Source organism: Polypterus senegalus, chromosome 1 (assembly GCF_016835505.1).
Source record: "Polypterus senegalus isolate Bchr_013 chromosome 1, ASM1683550v1, whole genome shotgun sequence".
Taxonomy (NCBI): Eukaryota; Metazoa; Chordata; class Cladistia; order Polypteriformes; family Polypteridae; genus Polypterus; species Polypterus senegalus.
Window position 1 is genome coordinate 134,642,596 of NC_053154.1, and position 19,324 is coordinate 134,661,919.

Sequence of the window (19,324 nt, forward strand, 5' to 3'; positions counted from 1 at the left end):
CACACACACCGAATGTGAGTTGCCGATAACAGGAAAGTTTATTTAACAGTGAATGATCCACAGCAGAACTTCCAGACGAATCAACTTCTCTCTGTTGAGAAACACTTCGTAAAGGAATAGTTACTGAAACTCTAGCCATGGCTATTTTTGCACGGTTTCTGAAGTCACATACACTGTTCCAGTCTTCCAGAGTCATTTGCTGCACATCTAGAGTGAATCTCACTTACAGTTAGGTCCATAAGTATTTGGACTTTGATACAATTTTCATGATTTTGGCTCTGTGCGCCACCACAATGGATTTGAAGTGAAGCAATCAAGATGTGATTGAAGTATAGACTTGGTGTTTGAATTTAAGGTGTTCTACAAAAACATTGTATGAGCCATTTAAAAAAGACAGGCACTTTTATACATGGTCCCCACTTTTTCAGAGGCTCAAAAGTATTTGGAGAAACTAACAATGAATATGAGTACCGAATTCTGTTTCTGCAAATGGATGATGGAATGACAATAAAGATCCTTGATATAACAATCATTTCCAATACTTGGTTGAAAATCCTGTACCATCAATGACTGCTTGATGTTTGGACCCCATGGCCTTCTCCAAGAGCTGGGTTTCCACCTTAGTGATACTTTTCAAGGCCTTCATTGCAACTGCCTACAGTTGCTTCTTGTTAGTTGGACTTACTGCCATCGGTTTTGTCTTCAGCAGGTGAAATGCATGTCCAGTTGGGTTAAGATCAGTTGACTGACTTGGCCATTGAAGAATATTTCACTTCTTTGCCTTGAAAAGCATTTGGGTTGTTTTCGCAGTATGATTTGGCTCATTGTCCATCTGTACTATGAAATGTCATCCTATCAGTTTTGCAGCATTTTGCTAAAGCTGAGTAGACAGCATAACCCCACACACTTCAGAATTCATCCTGCTACTTCTACCAGCAGTTATATCATCAATAAACACCAATGACCCACTTCCATTGGCAGTCACAAATGCCTATGCCATAATGCTGCCTCCACCATGTTTCACAGATGATACGGTATGCTCCAGATCATTAGCTGTTCCTTCTCTTCTCCATACTCTTTTCTCTTCATCATTCTGGTACATATGATTCTTAATTTCATTTGTTTAAAACGGGTCCTCAATCACAGTCCTGGAGGGCCGCAGTGGCTGCAGGTTTTTGCTCCAACCCAACTGCTTAAAAAGAAGCACTTATTGGTCAAGTAACACTTCTGCTTCACTTTAGTTGTCTCGCTCGTTAAGATTTTTAACTCTTATTGCTTATTTTAGTCTTAAACAGCTGCATTCTTGGTTTTTAATTGCTCCCAATTAGCAATAACATGCAAATGACAAAAGAGAGCAGCATTTCTCCATTTAGCTTGTTACCATTTACACCTGTGTGTATTGATCAGGCACTATTGGGTTTAATTAAATACTGGAAGGAAAATGAGGAGAAAAAAGTGAAAGACTGAGAATTACTCATCCATTTTAGCCTTCAAATCATTTGGATGATATCCTTAGAAAGGGGAAGAAAATCTAGGATATGAGAATTACCTGACATAGCAGAGTTAAAGCACTAACAAGCCATGAAATTAAATTATTGGCAAAAATTGCTTTCTAATTAAACAACCGGGTTAGAACAAAAATCTTCAGCCACTGCGGCCCTCCAGGACTGTGATTGAGGACCCCTGGTTTAAAAGAGCCTGTTCCAAAACTGAACTGTTTTTTTTTTAACAATATTTTCTGGCGAAGTCTAATCTGCCCTTTCTATGCTTAAGGATTACCAGTGCTTTACACCTTGTGGTAAAGCCTCATTCCTTATCTACATGAAGTCTTCTCTTGATTGTAGACTTCAGTAATGATAGATCCCACAGAGTGTTCTCATTTTGGCTAAATGTTGTGAAGGGGTTCTTCTTCACCAAGGACAGAATTCTGCAATCATCCAGCACAGATATCTTCTGTGGTTTTCCAGACCTTCTGGTGTTGCTGAGCTCACCAGTGCATTCCTTCTTTTTAAGAATACACCAGATGGTTGATTTGACAACTCCTGTTGTTTCTGCTATCTCTCATAAAGGGTCCGTTTTGTTTTCTCAGCCTCTTTCTGGGCTTGTAAAGTGTAATACACAAATGTGCCAGGGGTTTGTAGAATGTAAAGTTCAGTGTACCTGTGTGACATTTCACTGTCATCAACTGCCCAGCCCTACCTATCTTCACAGTAACATGCTATTATAGAGTACAGTTTGCATCCAAGTCCACCTGTGTGAAGATACTGTGATGTCACTTGAGATTCACATATGTCTGTTTATCCACACTTGGGGCAATGATCTTTATGTGTGTGCCATCAATCACATCAACGTGAAAAAAGAAAAAACAGGAATATGCATGAATGCAGCTTGTTTTAACGTTACCTCGTGGGGTGCTGTGGAAATGTATTCATCTGTGTATTACCTTGTGTGTTGTAAGGTGGAAAACGTGAGAAACGTTACCAACACTTTAATTTTGGCTGACTGTGCATGGCTTCTCCACATGGACAACAGTGATCACATGATGCAGTAGATTTGTTACCAATATTATTCCATCAAAATCAAATTGAGATCTTTTTATGAGTTTATTCCTGTGCAGCATTTCCAAATCATTTCCTGGAATGTGCATGCTGATCTTTGATTGAACACCATCTTCTGGCAAATTCTAGTAAGTTAGGGTAGCTCACCAGCTCTCCTAAATCCCGGGGAAGTTAAGAAGTTTCCTAAATGAGAAAATTGGATAAAATGCTTTTACTCCTAAGACTAGAACGAAATGTGTGATATCTCTAAGCCAGTTGCGACTGTTTTCCTACTCTGAGCCGCTTGATAAATATGTGCATTGGTTTATAATTGCTTACTAAAAACCCTAAATTACAATGTTAAAAGGGTTCATTTACAAGTAGCACAAGTCACAGTGAAAAGTAGCTTTTTCACCTTTTGTGTTAATTTGTGTAGAATACCGGAAGTTAAATGAATATTTGTAAAAAGATCCTTGTTTGCAAGATAATTGTCTCATTTAACTGCTCATCTCTGCATCAGTGGTTCGCAAACTCCGTTCTGGACCACCAGACATACCCCCAATGTGTGGCTACAGGTATTTTTTCTATAATATGTATGTTGTTTTACCTCAAACTGATCTCATTTTACTTCTCTTGTTCTTCTGCATTTAAAAGAAAAAAAAATGTTGCAAGTGTAATTTTCAAACCACACGTGATATAACTATGAGTCTTTATGAAGAGAATGCAGAAGTTGCTGTTCCCTGCCTTTCACTTTCTTTGAGATTGTGCGCTATCAAAGTTTCCTGTTGCTCTTTGCTTGCTTGCTCACAAATTCTTTTTCGCTTAAAACACCAAAGAAAGGTTATCCTTGTTTTATCCAACTCCAAATGATATTCAACAAATATCAATGTCATTTCCAGGTAAATGTCTTATGTTCTGTTTAAGCAATTTCTTATTGTGCAGCCCACTTGGATTGTTGACACACAATAGCAGTGGATCCCCAGGGCCGAATTTGAGATCCCCTGGTTTAGACTGTTGTTTGGTCTCCAGTTTGTAGTGACATATCCATGTTTCATTCCCATTTATTAAACTCTGTCTTGCGTTTCTGCTTGGAATATCAGATGTAGTGATGTTCATTTCAGGAGTTAACAGTCTGGATATCCATTGTGCTCAGGCTTTGGTCAAGTTTACAGGTTAATGGATTCTGGATTCAAATGACCTATGATTACACCCTATCGCAACTGCTACCTCACAGATTGTCATTCTTAGAGCACTTACCATTTTTATGTAGTGGCAACATTTTCTTCTTTTGTCCAAATCACAGGACGGCCAGACATTTTGGTAGACAGTAACAATGGGAATGAATTTTAGAAAGCTTGTTGTCCTTTTTTGTGGCATTCGCCTTTCAGCAGGAGAAAGTTGGATTGACCTTTTCTGTTTTCACTTTACATGCTTCCACTGGGATTTATCAAACATAATGTTAATTTTCACTTGCACAACAGATTATACCTTTTTTAGTTTAGACTAAATGACGTTTTTCCGATGTCATCCTTCATTAGATGTTTTAGGGAGTTAAAGGAGTGGATGAATGAGAACGGCTTGTCTTTGAACACAGATGTTAATTATTGGAGGGAATGGTGCTGATCGCAACAATATTTTTTCATTTAACTCAGTCAGAATCACTGGTAATTTTACTGAATCAGCCTACAATCTAATAATAATGATAACACATTCTATTTCTATAGTGCCTTTCCCATGCTAGGCATTATCTTTGACACTTAAACAGGTTTTTAAAAAATTAATGGAATGGAAAATGAAACTTTTTCTAAATATGCAGGATACTGAGAAATTAATTCTTGCATTTATTTCCATTGGAATTCACTACTGCAAAGCGGTGTTCACTGGATATTCAAATTGTACTTTTTATAGCCTCCAGTTAATCCAAAACACTGCTGCATGAATTATTACAAGAACAAGAAAATACAAACACATAACTCCAGTTCTCAAGTCCTTAACTGGCTCCTGGTTAAGTTTAGGATAGATTTCAAAATCCTCCTTTTAACACATACAGTATCTGAACTTATGACTTACAAACCAGAAAATACATTAAGATCTCAAGATGCTGGTCTGCTTTTGATTCCAAGGATTAATAAAATAACAGTGGGAGGTGGAGCTTTTAGTTACAGGGCCCCAAAGCTGTGGAATGGTCTGCCTGCTACTAGAAGAGATTCTCTTTTTCTCTCAGCTTTTAACTCCTGGCTGGAGATTCACTGCTTCAGCTTAGCATACCCTGAGTAGAGCTGCTGATTAACTGTGCATACTGCATCTGTAATGTTAGCCATAAGCACTAAAACATATGTAATATGAGATTTATAAACTGTTACTAATGCTTGCCTATTCTGTTTCTTATCTCTGTACTCACTACTGCCAAGTTGTTTGCCTGCCTATGGAAAAGTCATCTCTGGAATCATCGGGTAGAAGGGTCCTTTCATTAGACTGGCTGGTCCAGCACTGACTCAGCTGGGGAATGGCCAGTAGGGGGGAAGCAGCTTATTGGCAGAGGTCTCCAGGACTCTGAGCAAATCTGTATCCTCATATGTGATAGTTCTTTATTTAGTGAGTAATATACTCCATTCCTGCATCTTGCTTTGTAGTTTGCACTAACATTACTATTGGATTGTATTTGAGGTGGTGATGATGAATTGGCCATCTAGCTCTGTTAAGTCAGTTACTTGTGATCCGATTTGTGTATTGTATATACTCCATCTTTTGACACCAACTGCATGTCCAACCTACCTAGAAAAGGGTCTTTCTCTGAATTGCCTTTCCCAAGATTTCTTCTTTTTTGTTTTTTCTTGTTTTAGGGAGTAATGTCTTGGAGGCTGTGAAATGGCCTGTTAAAGCCCATTGTGGCACTCCTTGTGTGATTTTGGGCTATACAAGAAATAAATTGTTGGGAGGCAAATTATTGGGGAAGTTTAAATATTTCGGTGTCTTGTCCACAAATAAGGGGAAAACAGATGGTGAGACTGAGAGGCAGATTGGGGTGGCATATGCAGTTATGTGGGCGCTATACCAATTTCGAGATTTAATAGTCAATCTAAGTACCTACCATCACCTATGATCATAAGCTTTGGGTTAATGACTGAAATGATGAGATTGTAAGTACAAGCAGCTTAAATGAGCTTTCTCAACAAGGGGGATGGGCTCTCCCTTAGAAAGTGGGTGAGAAGTGCAGACATCCAGGAGAGGCATGGAATAGGGTTGAGAGGAGCCAATTGAGGTAGCTTAGAGATTTGATTGATGCCCCCCTTGGATGCTTCCATCCCAGCACAACTAGCTGGGACTCATCCTAAAACATCTCCATATCTTCTCCCCACATTGTTTACGTCTCTCCTTTTTACATGCCCATATCACTTTATTCTTCTTTTCGGTTTTTTTTCCTTGAGATTTTCTCAACTTAAACTTTACATGACACTAATTCCTGATCTTATCAAGCTGTTATTTTACACATCCATCTCAATACCCTTATTTCTGTAGTACAAGTAGTTTTTCAACAAATATTATATTCTTTATAACTTTCATCTGGGTTTTAGAATAAATCATAATATAGAAACTGCACTATGTAAAGTAGTAAATGATGTTCGGGTTAATGCAGACAGAGGCCACATACATGTTCTTGTTCCACTAGGCCTGAGTGCAGAATTAAGACAACTACAGATCACAGTATTCTAAAAAAATGTCTCAATCAATGAATGTACCACCTCTCAGGCAGTGTCTTAAGCTGGTTTGTCTTACTTAACAGGCAGAAAATGCTTTGTTAGTTGTGGCGATTGTATTTCAGGGATTTGTGATGTTGCATATGGTGTACCACAAGGATCTATTTAGGACCCACTTTTATTTTTCTTCTATATTAGGTCAGATTAAGTCAAAACACAAGATGAACTACCATAGCTCTGCAGATGACATGCAGCTTTACTTATCTCTAGCCCCTGATGAACCAGAAGCCTTGGGTCACTGACCCAATGTTTCTTGTTCTATACCATTTCCACCTGATCAAAGTCCTGTGCAGCCATCTGTGATGTCTGAATGAAAGTGGATACCCCCAACTTGTAACAATACCCACCGAGTCACATACTCCCAGAACTGTTCCACCCTTTAAAGCCTTCTTCTCTGAAGGTTAACTTCTTCATTTTGTTTTTGCCCCTTATATCTTGGGTATTCTGTCTTCTTCCTACTAATCTTAGAACGTACATCATCCATAGCGCTTCTTACTGCTCCAATTTCCATTGCACAATATTCTCATTGGTGCTACATTCCACAATGTCACCTGCAAATAGCATACGCCATGTGGCCTGATCCATTCTTCCACCATGCAATAACATCCATAACTAGTGTAAAAAAACATGGCCTTGATAATGATCCTTGATGTTACTCAACCTTAACTGCAAATCCATCTGCTAGTGCTACACTATTTCTCTCTTTTGTGCAGGCACCCTCATACATATCCTCAGCTGTTGTTAAATGCGTCGCTGGTACTCCATTCTCTGTTTTACATCTCATTTCTTGCCCGTGAACTCTACCATATGCCTTCTCTAAATCAATAAATACCCTGTGCAGACCTTTGTTTCAATCTAGGTATGTAGACATAATTGGTCATAATCTGTAATACAAATTGCTTAAAAAGACAACGAGAGTAGGAAAACAGTGTGAAGGGACCATCAAAGCAAGAAAATCTGGCAAAAAAACAGAGAAGCAGATGAAAGATGGGAATAAACAGCATAGGACATAGTATTGGACAATGATATTGTAAGAAAACAGCTGGACCAAGATGTATGTACTGGAAATGGGAAATTGTAAAATGTGTTGAAAACACTGGAAAAAGGTTACTCTAGGATTCCACTTAAAAGTAGTGATGGAAATACTGAAAACAGCTGATGCTCTTGGAACTGAATAGTCACAATTGAATATAGAAAGATGGGTGAAATTTCAACAGACACTAACAGCTTAATATGCACTGGACTATGGATTAAGTGATCGGGTAATGAAGGTAAATAGAAAGACTTCAACATAAATGAATCAAGGATCAAGTATAATTAGCACAGTCTACAAATTGTTTCTTTTTCACAAGTGGATTTTGCAATTGGAAGCAGCATATTTTCAAACACAGTGTGTTCGTCATGTAAAATGGACTAAATGATCACATACTATTGCATTTCAATTATCTGGATTTATTTTATGTTATCACTGTTGTCTTCATATAGTCTTATTCATGAGCGATGCAATTTAGTTCTGAAAATGGCCACCTGCCACGTTTACTTTTAGTTCATGATACAGTTGCTCCTTTCAATGTCTGTAGAATCATATTTTCAACAATCAAATGATTCCATTCAGTTTTAAGTGTTGTAGGTTTTTGTTTACTTAAAATACTTTGTCCCTCACTACTTTGGTCTGTTACTGCCTTTATTTTCTCCTCCTTCTTTCATCCTGGCATGTTTGGCATTAAGTATGACTACTTTGTATTATATGGTAACCCACTTGGTGTCAGTTAATCTTTCATTCTGTGTGTATCAGTGAATGTGTCGGTGCACACACACACTCATTGTTCTGTAAGTGTACATGACTCCGCGATAACAAACAGTACTTACTTCTTTTCTCCTATTAAAAATTAGAAAGGCACAGGAGTGTATGTAGGCATGCTTAAAAAATTAAATACAGGAAGCTTTAAAATTTTGCATTTTTAAACATTCTAGGCTAGATTTGTAATAAACACCACATTAAATAACTTTATTTATGCATTAATCACATATCACCCAAAATAACCAAGACAGACAATATACAAAATAAACAATTACTAAAACAGTACAATGCATGACAGATTATAGATTAAACTACAGATTGTTGCTACTTACTTGAATAAAACCACAAAAACATCTAAAGTGCAGTCTTAAGCCAAGTATTTGCCTTTTCATTGAGAAAAGTAGTGATTCTCCTGTGATAGATTATTGGTGATATTTTTCAAAACAACTCTTAAGCAGGAATACTAAATGTGAAAGATTAATTTTGAGCATACAAAACATGTCAATGCATTTTTTTTTAAATAAACGGACTTCATATATGAAACTCACAAACCCTCCTGCCTTATAATAGTCACAGTCATAAAGTTTCCCTAAAGTAAGGCATGTGTAATATGAATGCTGGGAAGGGGTCTGTTTTCTACACCTTAGAGTCCGGCCCAAGTCTAGGTGCTTTTACACATTCATCACTGGTGGGAAAATGTGTGTAATAAATAAACTGCTACAACACATTCAGAACACAATCAAATGGCTTTGCAAACAAAACATTCATGTAAAACCTTTAATCACATAATATTAATAAAAAAAAAAAAAAATCAGAAGCAAAACACCAGAATCACTTCATCATTGGCATGTAAAGTGGAAGTACAAACTGGGGCCTGCCCCACCAAGTGTGGCCTGCACAAAGAAACAAAAGGTAAGAAATGTGGTAATATAAAAAACCATGCTCTTTAAAAATTAAATCAGCAGTATAAGGCTACCAAATTGATGCAAAATGTATTTGCTTCAGGCTTGTTGCTACATGAAAAACAAAATAACCTATGATACATACTTTCTCTTGATGTAAACTTTTTTCTTGGTCATAAACTATATTGTCTAATACATTCTTCAGATAATACCAGCGAAGATGATCTTTCTCACAATTACAAAATATATAGACAATCGAAAATCCAAATGACTGCAGCAAGAACCTAACTTGTCCACTTGTAACAACTATTCAAAGCTCATGAATGTACTTGTGAAATATCACAAAATATCCAGAAAAATAATGCTGAATAAACTTATAAAACACCCAGAGGTTATGTGAACCTAAAGGAGTGAAAAACTGAAATTTACTATTATTGGATTATTTATAATGAGATTTTAATGTATGAATTCATTAAGTGTAACACAAAATACAAAGAGAGACAAACAAAATCACATTAATGTTCATTTATTAACAAATGTAATCTAAACTTTTATTTTATATACATGTATATATATAAAATAATTTTATTTTATACATATATATATATATATATACTTTTTTTTTCTCAATTTTGCTGTACATATAAATGAATTACTGCAATGTATATTGCATCTGCACAACAGAGGCTTTGGTATCCAGTCAAAACTTCAGTCTGGACTGGTTTACATCAGCCAGTTTCCTAACGATTCTTAAAATCTCACTGGAAACCCAAAGGCATAATTTACACATAAATAAAGCTATGGATACTAAAAAAAAAAAAGTTAATATACAAGATTTGGGTGACTTTTACTTAAACAATTCTGCATAGCTGGCAACCCATCTGTAGTTACAGAAAGAAAAAAAAGAAGTAACTCCTCCATCCATACTATGATTAAACCCAGCCGCAGCAGCAAGTTTTCCTAACCCCATGCGTGTTCTCTGTGCAGTGGCGTCACACTTCATACAGGCTTTTGTATGTTGTGAGCAGGCATAAAAAGGTTTACAAAAAATAGCTTCTTTTATTGCTATGGATTTATTAGAAGAATCCACATGCACTTTACAGATCTATAACCAAGGCTTTCTTTGACGTTTTCACTACCACACCCCACACAAAAGCAACAACCTAACTGCTTTTCAAATTTTTTGAAAAACCCTATTATATGGTATTTATTACACAATAAGAAGGCACAAAATTGAACACAATATATAGGCCTTTTGTGATAGATTGTCTAAACTACCACTGTGTTTTTGGGTTCTATAGCAGCTTTTATCAGTTTTCATTTTAAAGAAAAAGGATAAATTAAAGCAGATAAATGAAATAAGAGCACATACAATCATGGAGTTGCAATGCACATTTCCAAATATGTTTCATAAATATATTTTTGTAAAAGAAATAACATGTAAGGACTAATACATTTTATATTAAAATGTATAAATGACAATGTAACTACTATACACATTTTAACTACTAATATCCAGTGGGCAGACATGCTTACAAAAAATAATTCTCCTATTTGTTACACTGGACAGTTTTTCAGCAACATTAAGATTCTAACCCAATTTTTACACAAGCAGCACATTCCTCTAAATCCCACTATGCTTCCATTTCTGTGGAAAAACATATTAAACAACAAAGTTAACAGAAACAGCAAATCTAGACATATTAACAAGAAATAATGCTATTGGAGGCAAGCAGACTTCCCATTGCGTTTCTTTATAGTTTAATAAAAAGGTATGTTCTTCAAAAAAATCAAACCAAAAAACTATGCCTACCAATGGAACTGAACTAGTATATTTTGAAATAATCCTGGACACTTTCTTGAAGGTTACTTTTTAAATACACTGGTTTATCATAAAACGTTCTTCTGCCTAAAATAACAACATGGACCCACTTAATAGCAGAAAATTCCACCTTTTACATTTTAATTCAAACATGTTACTTGTGCTATACCACAAATCTAATGCTGTGGCAATAAGGAGCATTTAAATAAATTAAAAATATTTACACATTTTTAACTAGTATTCATTCTTATATTTACAAATGCACACTAAAATATAATCTACATGTTGCTACTGTATTGTAAATCATCTTCTTCGATCATACAGCTGATGCATTTTATTAACTTCAGAATAATTTACCAAATATCTTTGGGTCCAGGTTTAAAGTATGCATTACACTATGTAATGTATTTTTTAAATGAGAATCCATGTGGAAACAATGTTTTGAGTCATTAAGTGAGAAATTGTTCAGTTCTTTGAAATTAAACTATTTCTTAAATCCCACTCTCCATGTGCTTTATTAAAAGGCACAGTTCAAAACATAATATAGAAAATTTTCAACAATTTTATTAAACTATTAAAGAATACATTTTGATGACAAGTGTGCACCATATAGACCTTTCTTGTATCTGTGCGACAGAGGTCAGGCTCAAAAGAGACAGAGTCTAGACATTGAAGAGGTAGATTTAAAAGTGGACTAGCATTGTTAGCAGCATCACTTTCTCTCTGGCGAATATCAAGTAGCTTTCCTTTTTTCGAAGGGAAGCTTTTTCCTCAGCACAATTGGGTTATAGCTAAATCTCTTTTCAGGGGAACAATCACCTTTGAATTTCTTGAAAATTGCTACAATTATATATTTTTTTCCAATTTAATTAAAAACATGATTTTCCAACTTAGTTCTATATTTACTAATTTTTTGTTCTCTAATACATTTTGCATAACATAAAATGTGAAAGATATCCTCTGAAAGATAACCCTATACTTAAATAAATCCAAATCCTAGCACTGTAGGATTTATTTAAAAAAATAACATATATATGTGTGTGTCTGTATATATATATATATATATATATATATATATATATATATATATATATATATATACACAAAAATAAATAAATTGAGAGAGATGGATAAATATACACACACAAACTATATATAATGAGGAGAAAAGACCACCAATCTGAAAAACTAGCTCTTTCTGACACAATCGTCTCAACAAAGTATTTAGTGCTTAGGCTTCACTTTTACTGACTCACCCACTGGCTGAGACTTTCAGCTTCACAAGCCTACACAAATTCTAAGAGAAAGTGCAGTGCTGTCCATGAGGAGTCAAGATGTTTAGACTCCAGTGCATGTGTGTTTCACAGAAAAACAAAAGCATTTTGCACAAAGGTAACAGTTCAGTGGCAAATAAGCTCTGCATAACCAGCAGTCTATGTAGAACAAAACTTTCTTTTTTTTAAATAAATATCCCCTCAATGTCTTCTATGTCAACCTACATGCTGTTAACTGCATCACCTTAAAATAAATGTGAAAAAATGTTAAATGTAGTACCATCTTTCTGTAACTTATTAAAGCACCAATTTAGTAAACTTAAATATACATGCATTATTTTGCACTTGTTCACAGATTATAACTGAGATCATGAGAACAGAAAAAACTGACTGGCACTATATATCACTAATGTATTATTTTGTTTAACCTAATTGTTTATATAGTCATTTTTCTACCATAACCTTGGAGAATTACGTTTTTCAGGTAATCCAAATACCTCTTGGACACATATAGAGAGACAAACGTCTTCTATGTTAGCGAGTATGTTTGTAAACTCACACAAAATGGATTAACCTGAATTTTTTTTTTTGTTGTTTCAAGAAAATTTCACCTAAGAGGTAGGTAGTTATTTTCGGGAACAAAAATATGATTACTCTTAAATAACAATATATTTTTTTTGTATCTGTATAAATTCCCAATGTATTTAATATCCATTCATTACTGTCAAAAAAAAAAACAAACCAGAGTTACAACAAATATGCCACTTATATATTAGTATAGCAGGAGGGGGGCAGAATAATAAATTATAAAGTATATATTTCATAGAGGTAATTATTTTGAGTACACATCAAGTTCTTATATACATTGCATACATTCTTAAATAGCAAAAAATGAGAAACAAAAGTTAAAAAAAAAATCAATACTTATCTCATATTTTAATGATTACTCAAGGTAGGTATAAAAAACTGATTGTAGTAATAAGATGGCCCTTATTGCCCCAAACAAAGCAAGGGGAGGGGGAAAAAAAGGCAAAACACTTGAGGCCCTTTATAGACTGAAAACAAATTAATTTACCACAACTCATCATATCTACTGTAGTAAAAATAAGTTTATTGTCAAGACCCCAGTGCAGCAGTAGCTGTCAAAAATATAACTGCTCCCTATATATTCTATACGACTGAGACTGTAGCATCAAAGGATGGATGTGTCCTGCATAGAGTTTTAAGTAGTATAATCTTAAGTGTCTATTTTTACTTGATTTTGTTATGTTTTGTATCTAAACCTGTACATAAAGAACTTCAGACATCCTGAAATTGCATTTTATTAGAGTAAAAACTGAAAGGCATACATCAGCCTTCCTGACTGATGCGGGCAGAAACTGGTATATCTGTACTTAGCTTTTTTTTTTTAAAAAAAAGTGGACAGAAATGTTAGGTAAACAGCTGCTGTCAAAACAAACAGTGCCTAATGAAAAATGTGTAAAACTGTTAGAACAATATCAGGATGAGAGTATTATGCAATTTACACAAAAACAGTCTTACTTTGAAATGAGACTATAAGGGTCATACCTCAAAATATTTAAGATAATAACTCAATGCTAAATATTCTGCATTATTTTAAAATAAGGGCATTGAACTGACTTCTATTTGCTGGACTACAGAAGTTTTGAAATAAGTGCCAATGTATAGAACAACAACACATTAGTGTATTGTGGATTATACTTGCATAAAAAGTTTCTTCAATACTGATGTGTATCACTTTGCCTACAGTAAAACGTTCATTTTCTAAAAGGGTCTTAAAAATACTTTGTTATTGGTGATTTAATAAATTATCAGCTTCAAATTTACAAAGCAACACGGCAGACAAATGGAGCAGGAAAGGATGTAATGGACTGTGTCATTAATTCCCTAACTACAACAGATTACCCACACTGCTGAAGACCACCCACATGACAGATACTGTCTGAGAATTGTGTATCAAACCAAGAAATACAGTCTGTAATTGTAAATCATAAACAACCAGAATTTGTTTAGCATTAAAGCAGACCAAATGCTGGGATATTTTTAAGGTTTGATATATATATAAATCTGTGCAACCATTAATGCAGCATGTAAATTTCAGCAGGGAGTAAAATACGCATGACCTTCTTATTGTACTAAACCAATCAATAAAGAACTAACAGTGCAGTTGTAGGGACTACGCCATTTTAGCTGCATTTTTTTATGGATTAAAAATAGTTTAAGCCCTTCCAACATAAAACAAAGCAAGAGAACCCATGGGGTTCTCATAAAACAAATTAAAATATATTTCATAAATAAATCAAAATGCAACACTTCGTATTGCATGATGTAAAGGAGAACTTTTCTGCCTCCAACCACATGTGGCAAGTAGCTTTCCAAATACATAAACCAAGGAATATACTTATTAACCCAGGATCTTACAAGATGGAAATTGAAAAGCAAAAACAAAAGTGCAAAAAGTATCACTAAGTAGTGAAGCCTTCAACACTACTGTTAAGTCCTGCTTCTGCTTTGTCCAGGGTGAGGGCAGTATGTTCTCCCAGTCTATCTGGATCTTTCAGTGCTGTGAAGGTGCTTGCTAGATATTTCTTTGTCCATTCTGTGGTTCAGAAGTTAAGTGCAACTCTGCACAACATGGTCTTTCCATTCAGTCACTTCAATTATACTAATGTATTTTAGGTCATTGTATGTTGTCGTATTGTATGAAAAATCCAGTCCATTTTTGTTGTCCATCCACCATGGTGAGCATCATTCATCTGTTTCATAAAATAGTCCAGGGCTTCCTGTTCTGTTTTATCTAATGCCAATGTCTTCCTAATATAAGCAATGTCATCAAAAGACTGTAACTCTGGCATCCCTGAACCTAGCATCATAGAAAAGAGGTTTATGAAAAGATTGGCATGCTGTCGAATTGCTAAATAAGCTTTATAGCACATTTCTTGAAACCTGGGGAGGGAAAAAAAAAACACACGATCAGGGAGTATAAATGTATCTGAAATATAGCTAATGTCTTACTAAAAGCATACAAAATATAAAGAGATTACATGAAGCTGAATGGAAACAGAAAACAGGTTGCTTAATCTCAAAAAAAATATAATATGGATTTGTTACACAGTTCAAGGTAAAAAAAAAATTAAACATTTGTAAAATGCTGAACTTTATTAATACCACTGAAAAGACATACGGATTTCAATCGTCCCTGCATATATTTCTTATTGCACATTAAACAAATGCCAGAAATATTTAAAACTATAATAGCATGTAATATTTTCACATTTACCTAATTTAGGAGACACATTAAATATGATACAGGTAAAAAGAAAACCGTATCTTAACGTTGTTTCACAAACCTTTCAAACTCTCTTGTTTTTGTGCATTCCTGGGCTCCTTTACTTATGACAATTAAGAAGTCCTGAGTTAAGACAAATGGTACACGTTCACGCTTGTAGCCAAACTTCTTCTTCTTATGGTCCAAAAAATGACCAAAATCTATATGAAACAACTTTAAATTCAACAGAGAAAACAAAAATATTGAATATTTGTGATGAATCATATAAAAACAACAGAAACACAGATGCTAAAAAATATTATTATATTATATATTATTTGTACCTGTCCATCATCCTTTACCATGATGTTGCTATTGTGTCTATCTCCAATTCCAAGGATAAACGTGGCTACACAATAACCAGCACAGGAACGTGTAAAAAGGTCTATGGCAGCATCATACCTATAAAACCCAAAATCAGAAACTGCAAGTTTGCTTTGATGTGACTTTTTCTATTACAATACTTTCCTAGAAGATCATTACCAAGAGTCTTTAGAATTGTTTCCAATAAAATCAACAAAATTATACTATTTCAAGTGTGTTTAACACCACTCAATCTTTGGTACTATAACTTTGACACTATTATTATGCTATGTGCATAATGCCAGTACTGTTAGAAATAACTGATACTCTACATAAGTTTATTAAAGGTGTGACTGGCATTTCTGCAGACTCTCAATAATACAACATCAGTGTTTATTTACTGGCAACCCAGCCACAGGAAATGCACAAACCAGTGTTTTTCTTCGTGCTGGTCCCAAGCCCGGATAAATGGGGAGGGTTACGCCAGGAAGGGCATCTGGTGTAAAATTTTGCCAATATAGCAGACAATACAAATTTCCATACCGGATCAGCCGAGCCCCGGGTTAACAACGACTGCCAACAGGGTGCTGGCAGAATTTGGGCTACTGTTGGCTGAAGAAGAAGGAGGGGGGGAAGAAGTGTCCAGAGGGAGGAGGAGAGGAGGAAAGTAAAGAGAGTGGAACTTAGAGTAGGATACTTTGAATGTTGGCAGTATGACTGGTAAGGGGAGATAGTAAGCAGATATGATGGACAGAAGTAAGGTTGATATAATGTGTGTGCAACAGACTAAATGGAAGGGGAGTAAGGCCAAGTGGATTGGAGGTGGATTCAAATTGTTCTAACATGGTGTGGATGGGAGAAAAAATGGGGTAGGAGTTATTCTGAAGGAACAGTATGTCAAGAGTGTTCTGGAGGTGAAAAGAGTGTCAGGAAGAGTAATGATTATGAAGCTGGAAATTGGAGGTGTGATAATGAACGTTTTTAGTGCATATGCACCGTGTATAATGGGTGAGAAAGAAGATTTTTGGAGTGAGTAGGATGAAGTGATGAACAGTGTACCCAAGGAACAAAAAGTGGTGATTGGAGCAGATTTCAATGGGCATGTTGGTAAAGGGAACAGTGGAGACGGGAAGGTGATGGGTAGGTATGGTGTCAAGGAGAGGAATGAAGACGGTCAGAGGATAGTGGATTTTGCCAAAAGGATGGACATGGCTGTAGTGAATACGTATTTTAAGCAGAACGAGGAACGTAGGGTTACGTACAAGAGTGGAGGAAGATGCACACAAGTAGTTTACATCCTATGCAGAAGATCTGATCTGAAGGAAATTGAGGACTGGGGAAGGGGAAAGTGTAGTTAAGCAGCACAGGAAGATGGTCTGTAGGATGGCATTGGAGATCAAGAAGAGGATGATTAGTGAGCAGCAGTATGCCTAGAAAGAGCACCACAGATACAATGTTTGCTCTGAGGATGTTGATAGAGAAGTTTAGAGAAGGCCAGAAGGAGTTGCATTGTGTCTTTGTGGACTTGGAGAAAGCATATGACAGGGTGCCTCAAGAGGAGCTGGTATTGTATGAGGAAGTCGGGAGTGGCAGAGAAGTACGCAAGAGTTGTACAGGATATGTACGAGGGAAGTGTGACAGTGGTGAGGTCTGCGGTAGGACCGACACATGTATTGAACGTGGAGGTGGGATTACATCAGGAATCAGCTCTGAGCCCTTTCTTATTTGCAACGGTGATGGACAGGCTGACAGACAAGATTAGACAGAAGTCCCCGCGGACTATGATGTTTGCTGATGAAATTGTGATCTGTAGCGATAGTAGGGAGCAGGTTGAGTAGACCCTGGAGAGGTGGAGATATGCTCTAGAGAGGAGAGGTATGACGTTCAGTAGGAACACGACAGAATACATGTGTGTAAATGAGAGGGAGGTCAGTGGAATGGCGAGGATGCAGAGATTAGAGTTGGGGAAGGTGGATGAGTTTAAATACTTGGGATCAACAGTACAGAGTAATGGGGATTGTGGAAGAGAGGTGAAGAAGAGAGTGCTAGCAGGGTGGAATGGGTGGAGAAGAGTGTCAGGAGTAATTTTTGACAGATGGGTATCAGCAAGAGTGAAAGGGAAGGTCTACAGGACGGTAGTGAGACCAGCTATGTTATATGGGTTGGAGACGGTGGCCATGACCAGAAAGCAGGAGACAGAGCTGGAGGTAGCAGAATTAAAGATGCTAAGATTTGCACTGGGTGTGATGAGGATGGATAGGATTAGAAATGAGTACATAAGAGGGTCAGGTCAAGATGGACGGTTGGGAGACAAAATCAGAGAGGTGAGACTGCGTTGGTTTGGACATATGCAGAGAAGATATACTGGGTATATTGGGAGAAGGATGCTATGGATAGAGCTGTCAGGGAAGAGGAAAAGAGGAAGGCCTAAGCGAAGGTTTATGGATGTGGTGAGAGAGGACATGCAGGTGATGGGTGTAACAGGACAAGATACAGAGGACAGAAAGATATGGAAGAAGATGATCCACTGTGGCAACCCCTAACAGGAGCAGTTGAAAAAAGAAGAGTATTTATTCACTGGCAATTGCTTCATTTGACACTTACATTTCCCCTTTGTTCTTGTCTTTTAGCCACTGATGTAATGTATGGCTATTAAACTGTAAAGCTCCTTTGAGTCCTCCTTTACACTGAATGTGCATCATAGTGTAAGAGCTTCGTACAACTTCAATAAGCCCCACACAATCTCCAATTGATAAACAGCCATATGGAAGCATTCTATACAAAACACCAGGAGAAAGTCATTAAACAGTGCAGTCTGAAGTAGTAATAACGCAGGAAACTGAAATAAATATGCAGGCAAGCCTATGAAATTCTCAAGACATTTATTTTTAGTTTGCCAGGACTATGTTTACCTTAAATCAAGGCCCTGGTTCTGCCACATATTCTCCATTATTCTTATGATTTGAAGAGTAAGCATATCTTGTCTCAGATCTATTGAAAAATGGAATATTGTAGGATTATTTAAATGCTAAAATAAACTTTTTTAAATTTCACAAATCAATCTGATAAATTAATTATAACACTAAAAGAATAATATGGAAAGTCCCAGTTCATGCCTTTAGGATGTGTAACTTTTTAAATATCCTCAGAAATGATTTTCAAATATTAAAAAAATGATCTTACCATCTCCATGTTTAAAGATGATCTCATTATTTTGAAAAAGGAGCTCAGACATAATATCTGGATTCTCCCAATTCAACCATAGGGGCCTTTTTGCAGATGACATTATTCTACATTCTTCAAGCCTTAAAACAAAAACATTCTGATTAAAACTTACATGTGTGGGACATAATACACTTTTTCATAGAAACACACATCAGGATGTTTCAGTCATTTTAATTATTTTCCTAAAGATAATTGAGTTCATACTCAGAGGCAATAAGGCACAAATCTAGCAAATTATGGCAATTGATACCAGTATGCTCACAAATTTGCCAGAACAACTAAGTAGTTCTAATTGACTAGGTGTTTCCTGCTGTAATGATAACACATACACAAAAGCTGTCAATGTGAAATGC

General features: G+C 36.0%; 1 protein-coding gene across 1 annotated transcript in view; it reads right to left on the bottom strand.

Moving 5' to 3' along the window:
* Positions 1-13,400: 13,400 nt before the first annotated feature.
* The window catches only part of pik3ca (phosphatidylinositol-4,5-bisphosphate 3-kinase, catalytic subunit alpha), a 93,368-nt gene continuing 87,444 nt past the window's right edge, over positions 13,401-19,324 (bottom strand). The window contains exons 16-21 of the mRNA XM_039758728.1: positions 18,930-19,051; positions 18,659-18,737; positions 18,351-18,521; positions 15,728-15,845; positions 15,466-15,617; positions 13,401-15,061 (exon numbers count right to left, since the gene is read on the bottom strand). Coding sequence (XP_039614662.1) covers positions 14,791-15,061; positions 15,466-15,617; positions 15,728-15,845; positions 18,351-18,521; positions 18,659-18,737; positions 18,930-19,051 — 913 coding nt within the window. The 3' untranslated portion in view covers positions 13,401-14,790. The remainder of the gene's footprint in view (positions 15,062-15,465; positions 15,618-15,727; positions 15,846-18,350; positions 18,522-18,658; positions 18,738-18,929; positions 19,052-19,324) is intronic.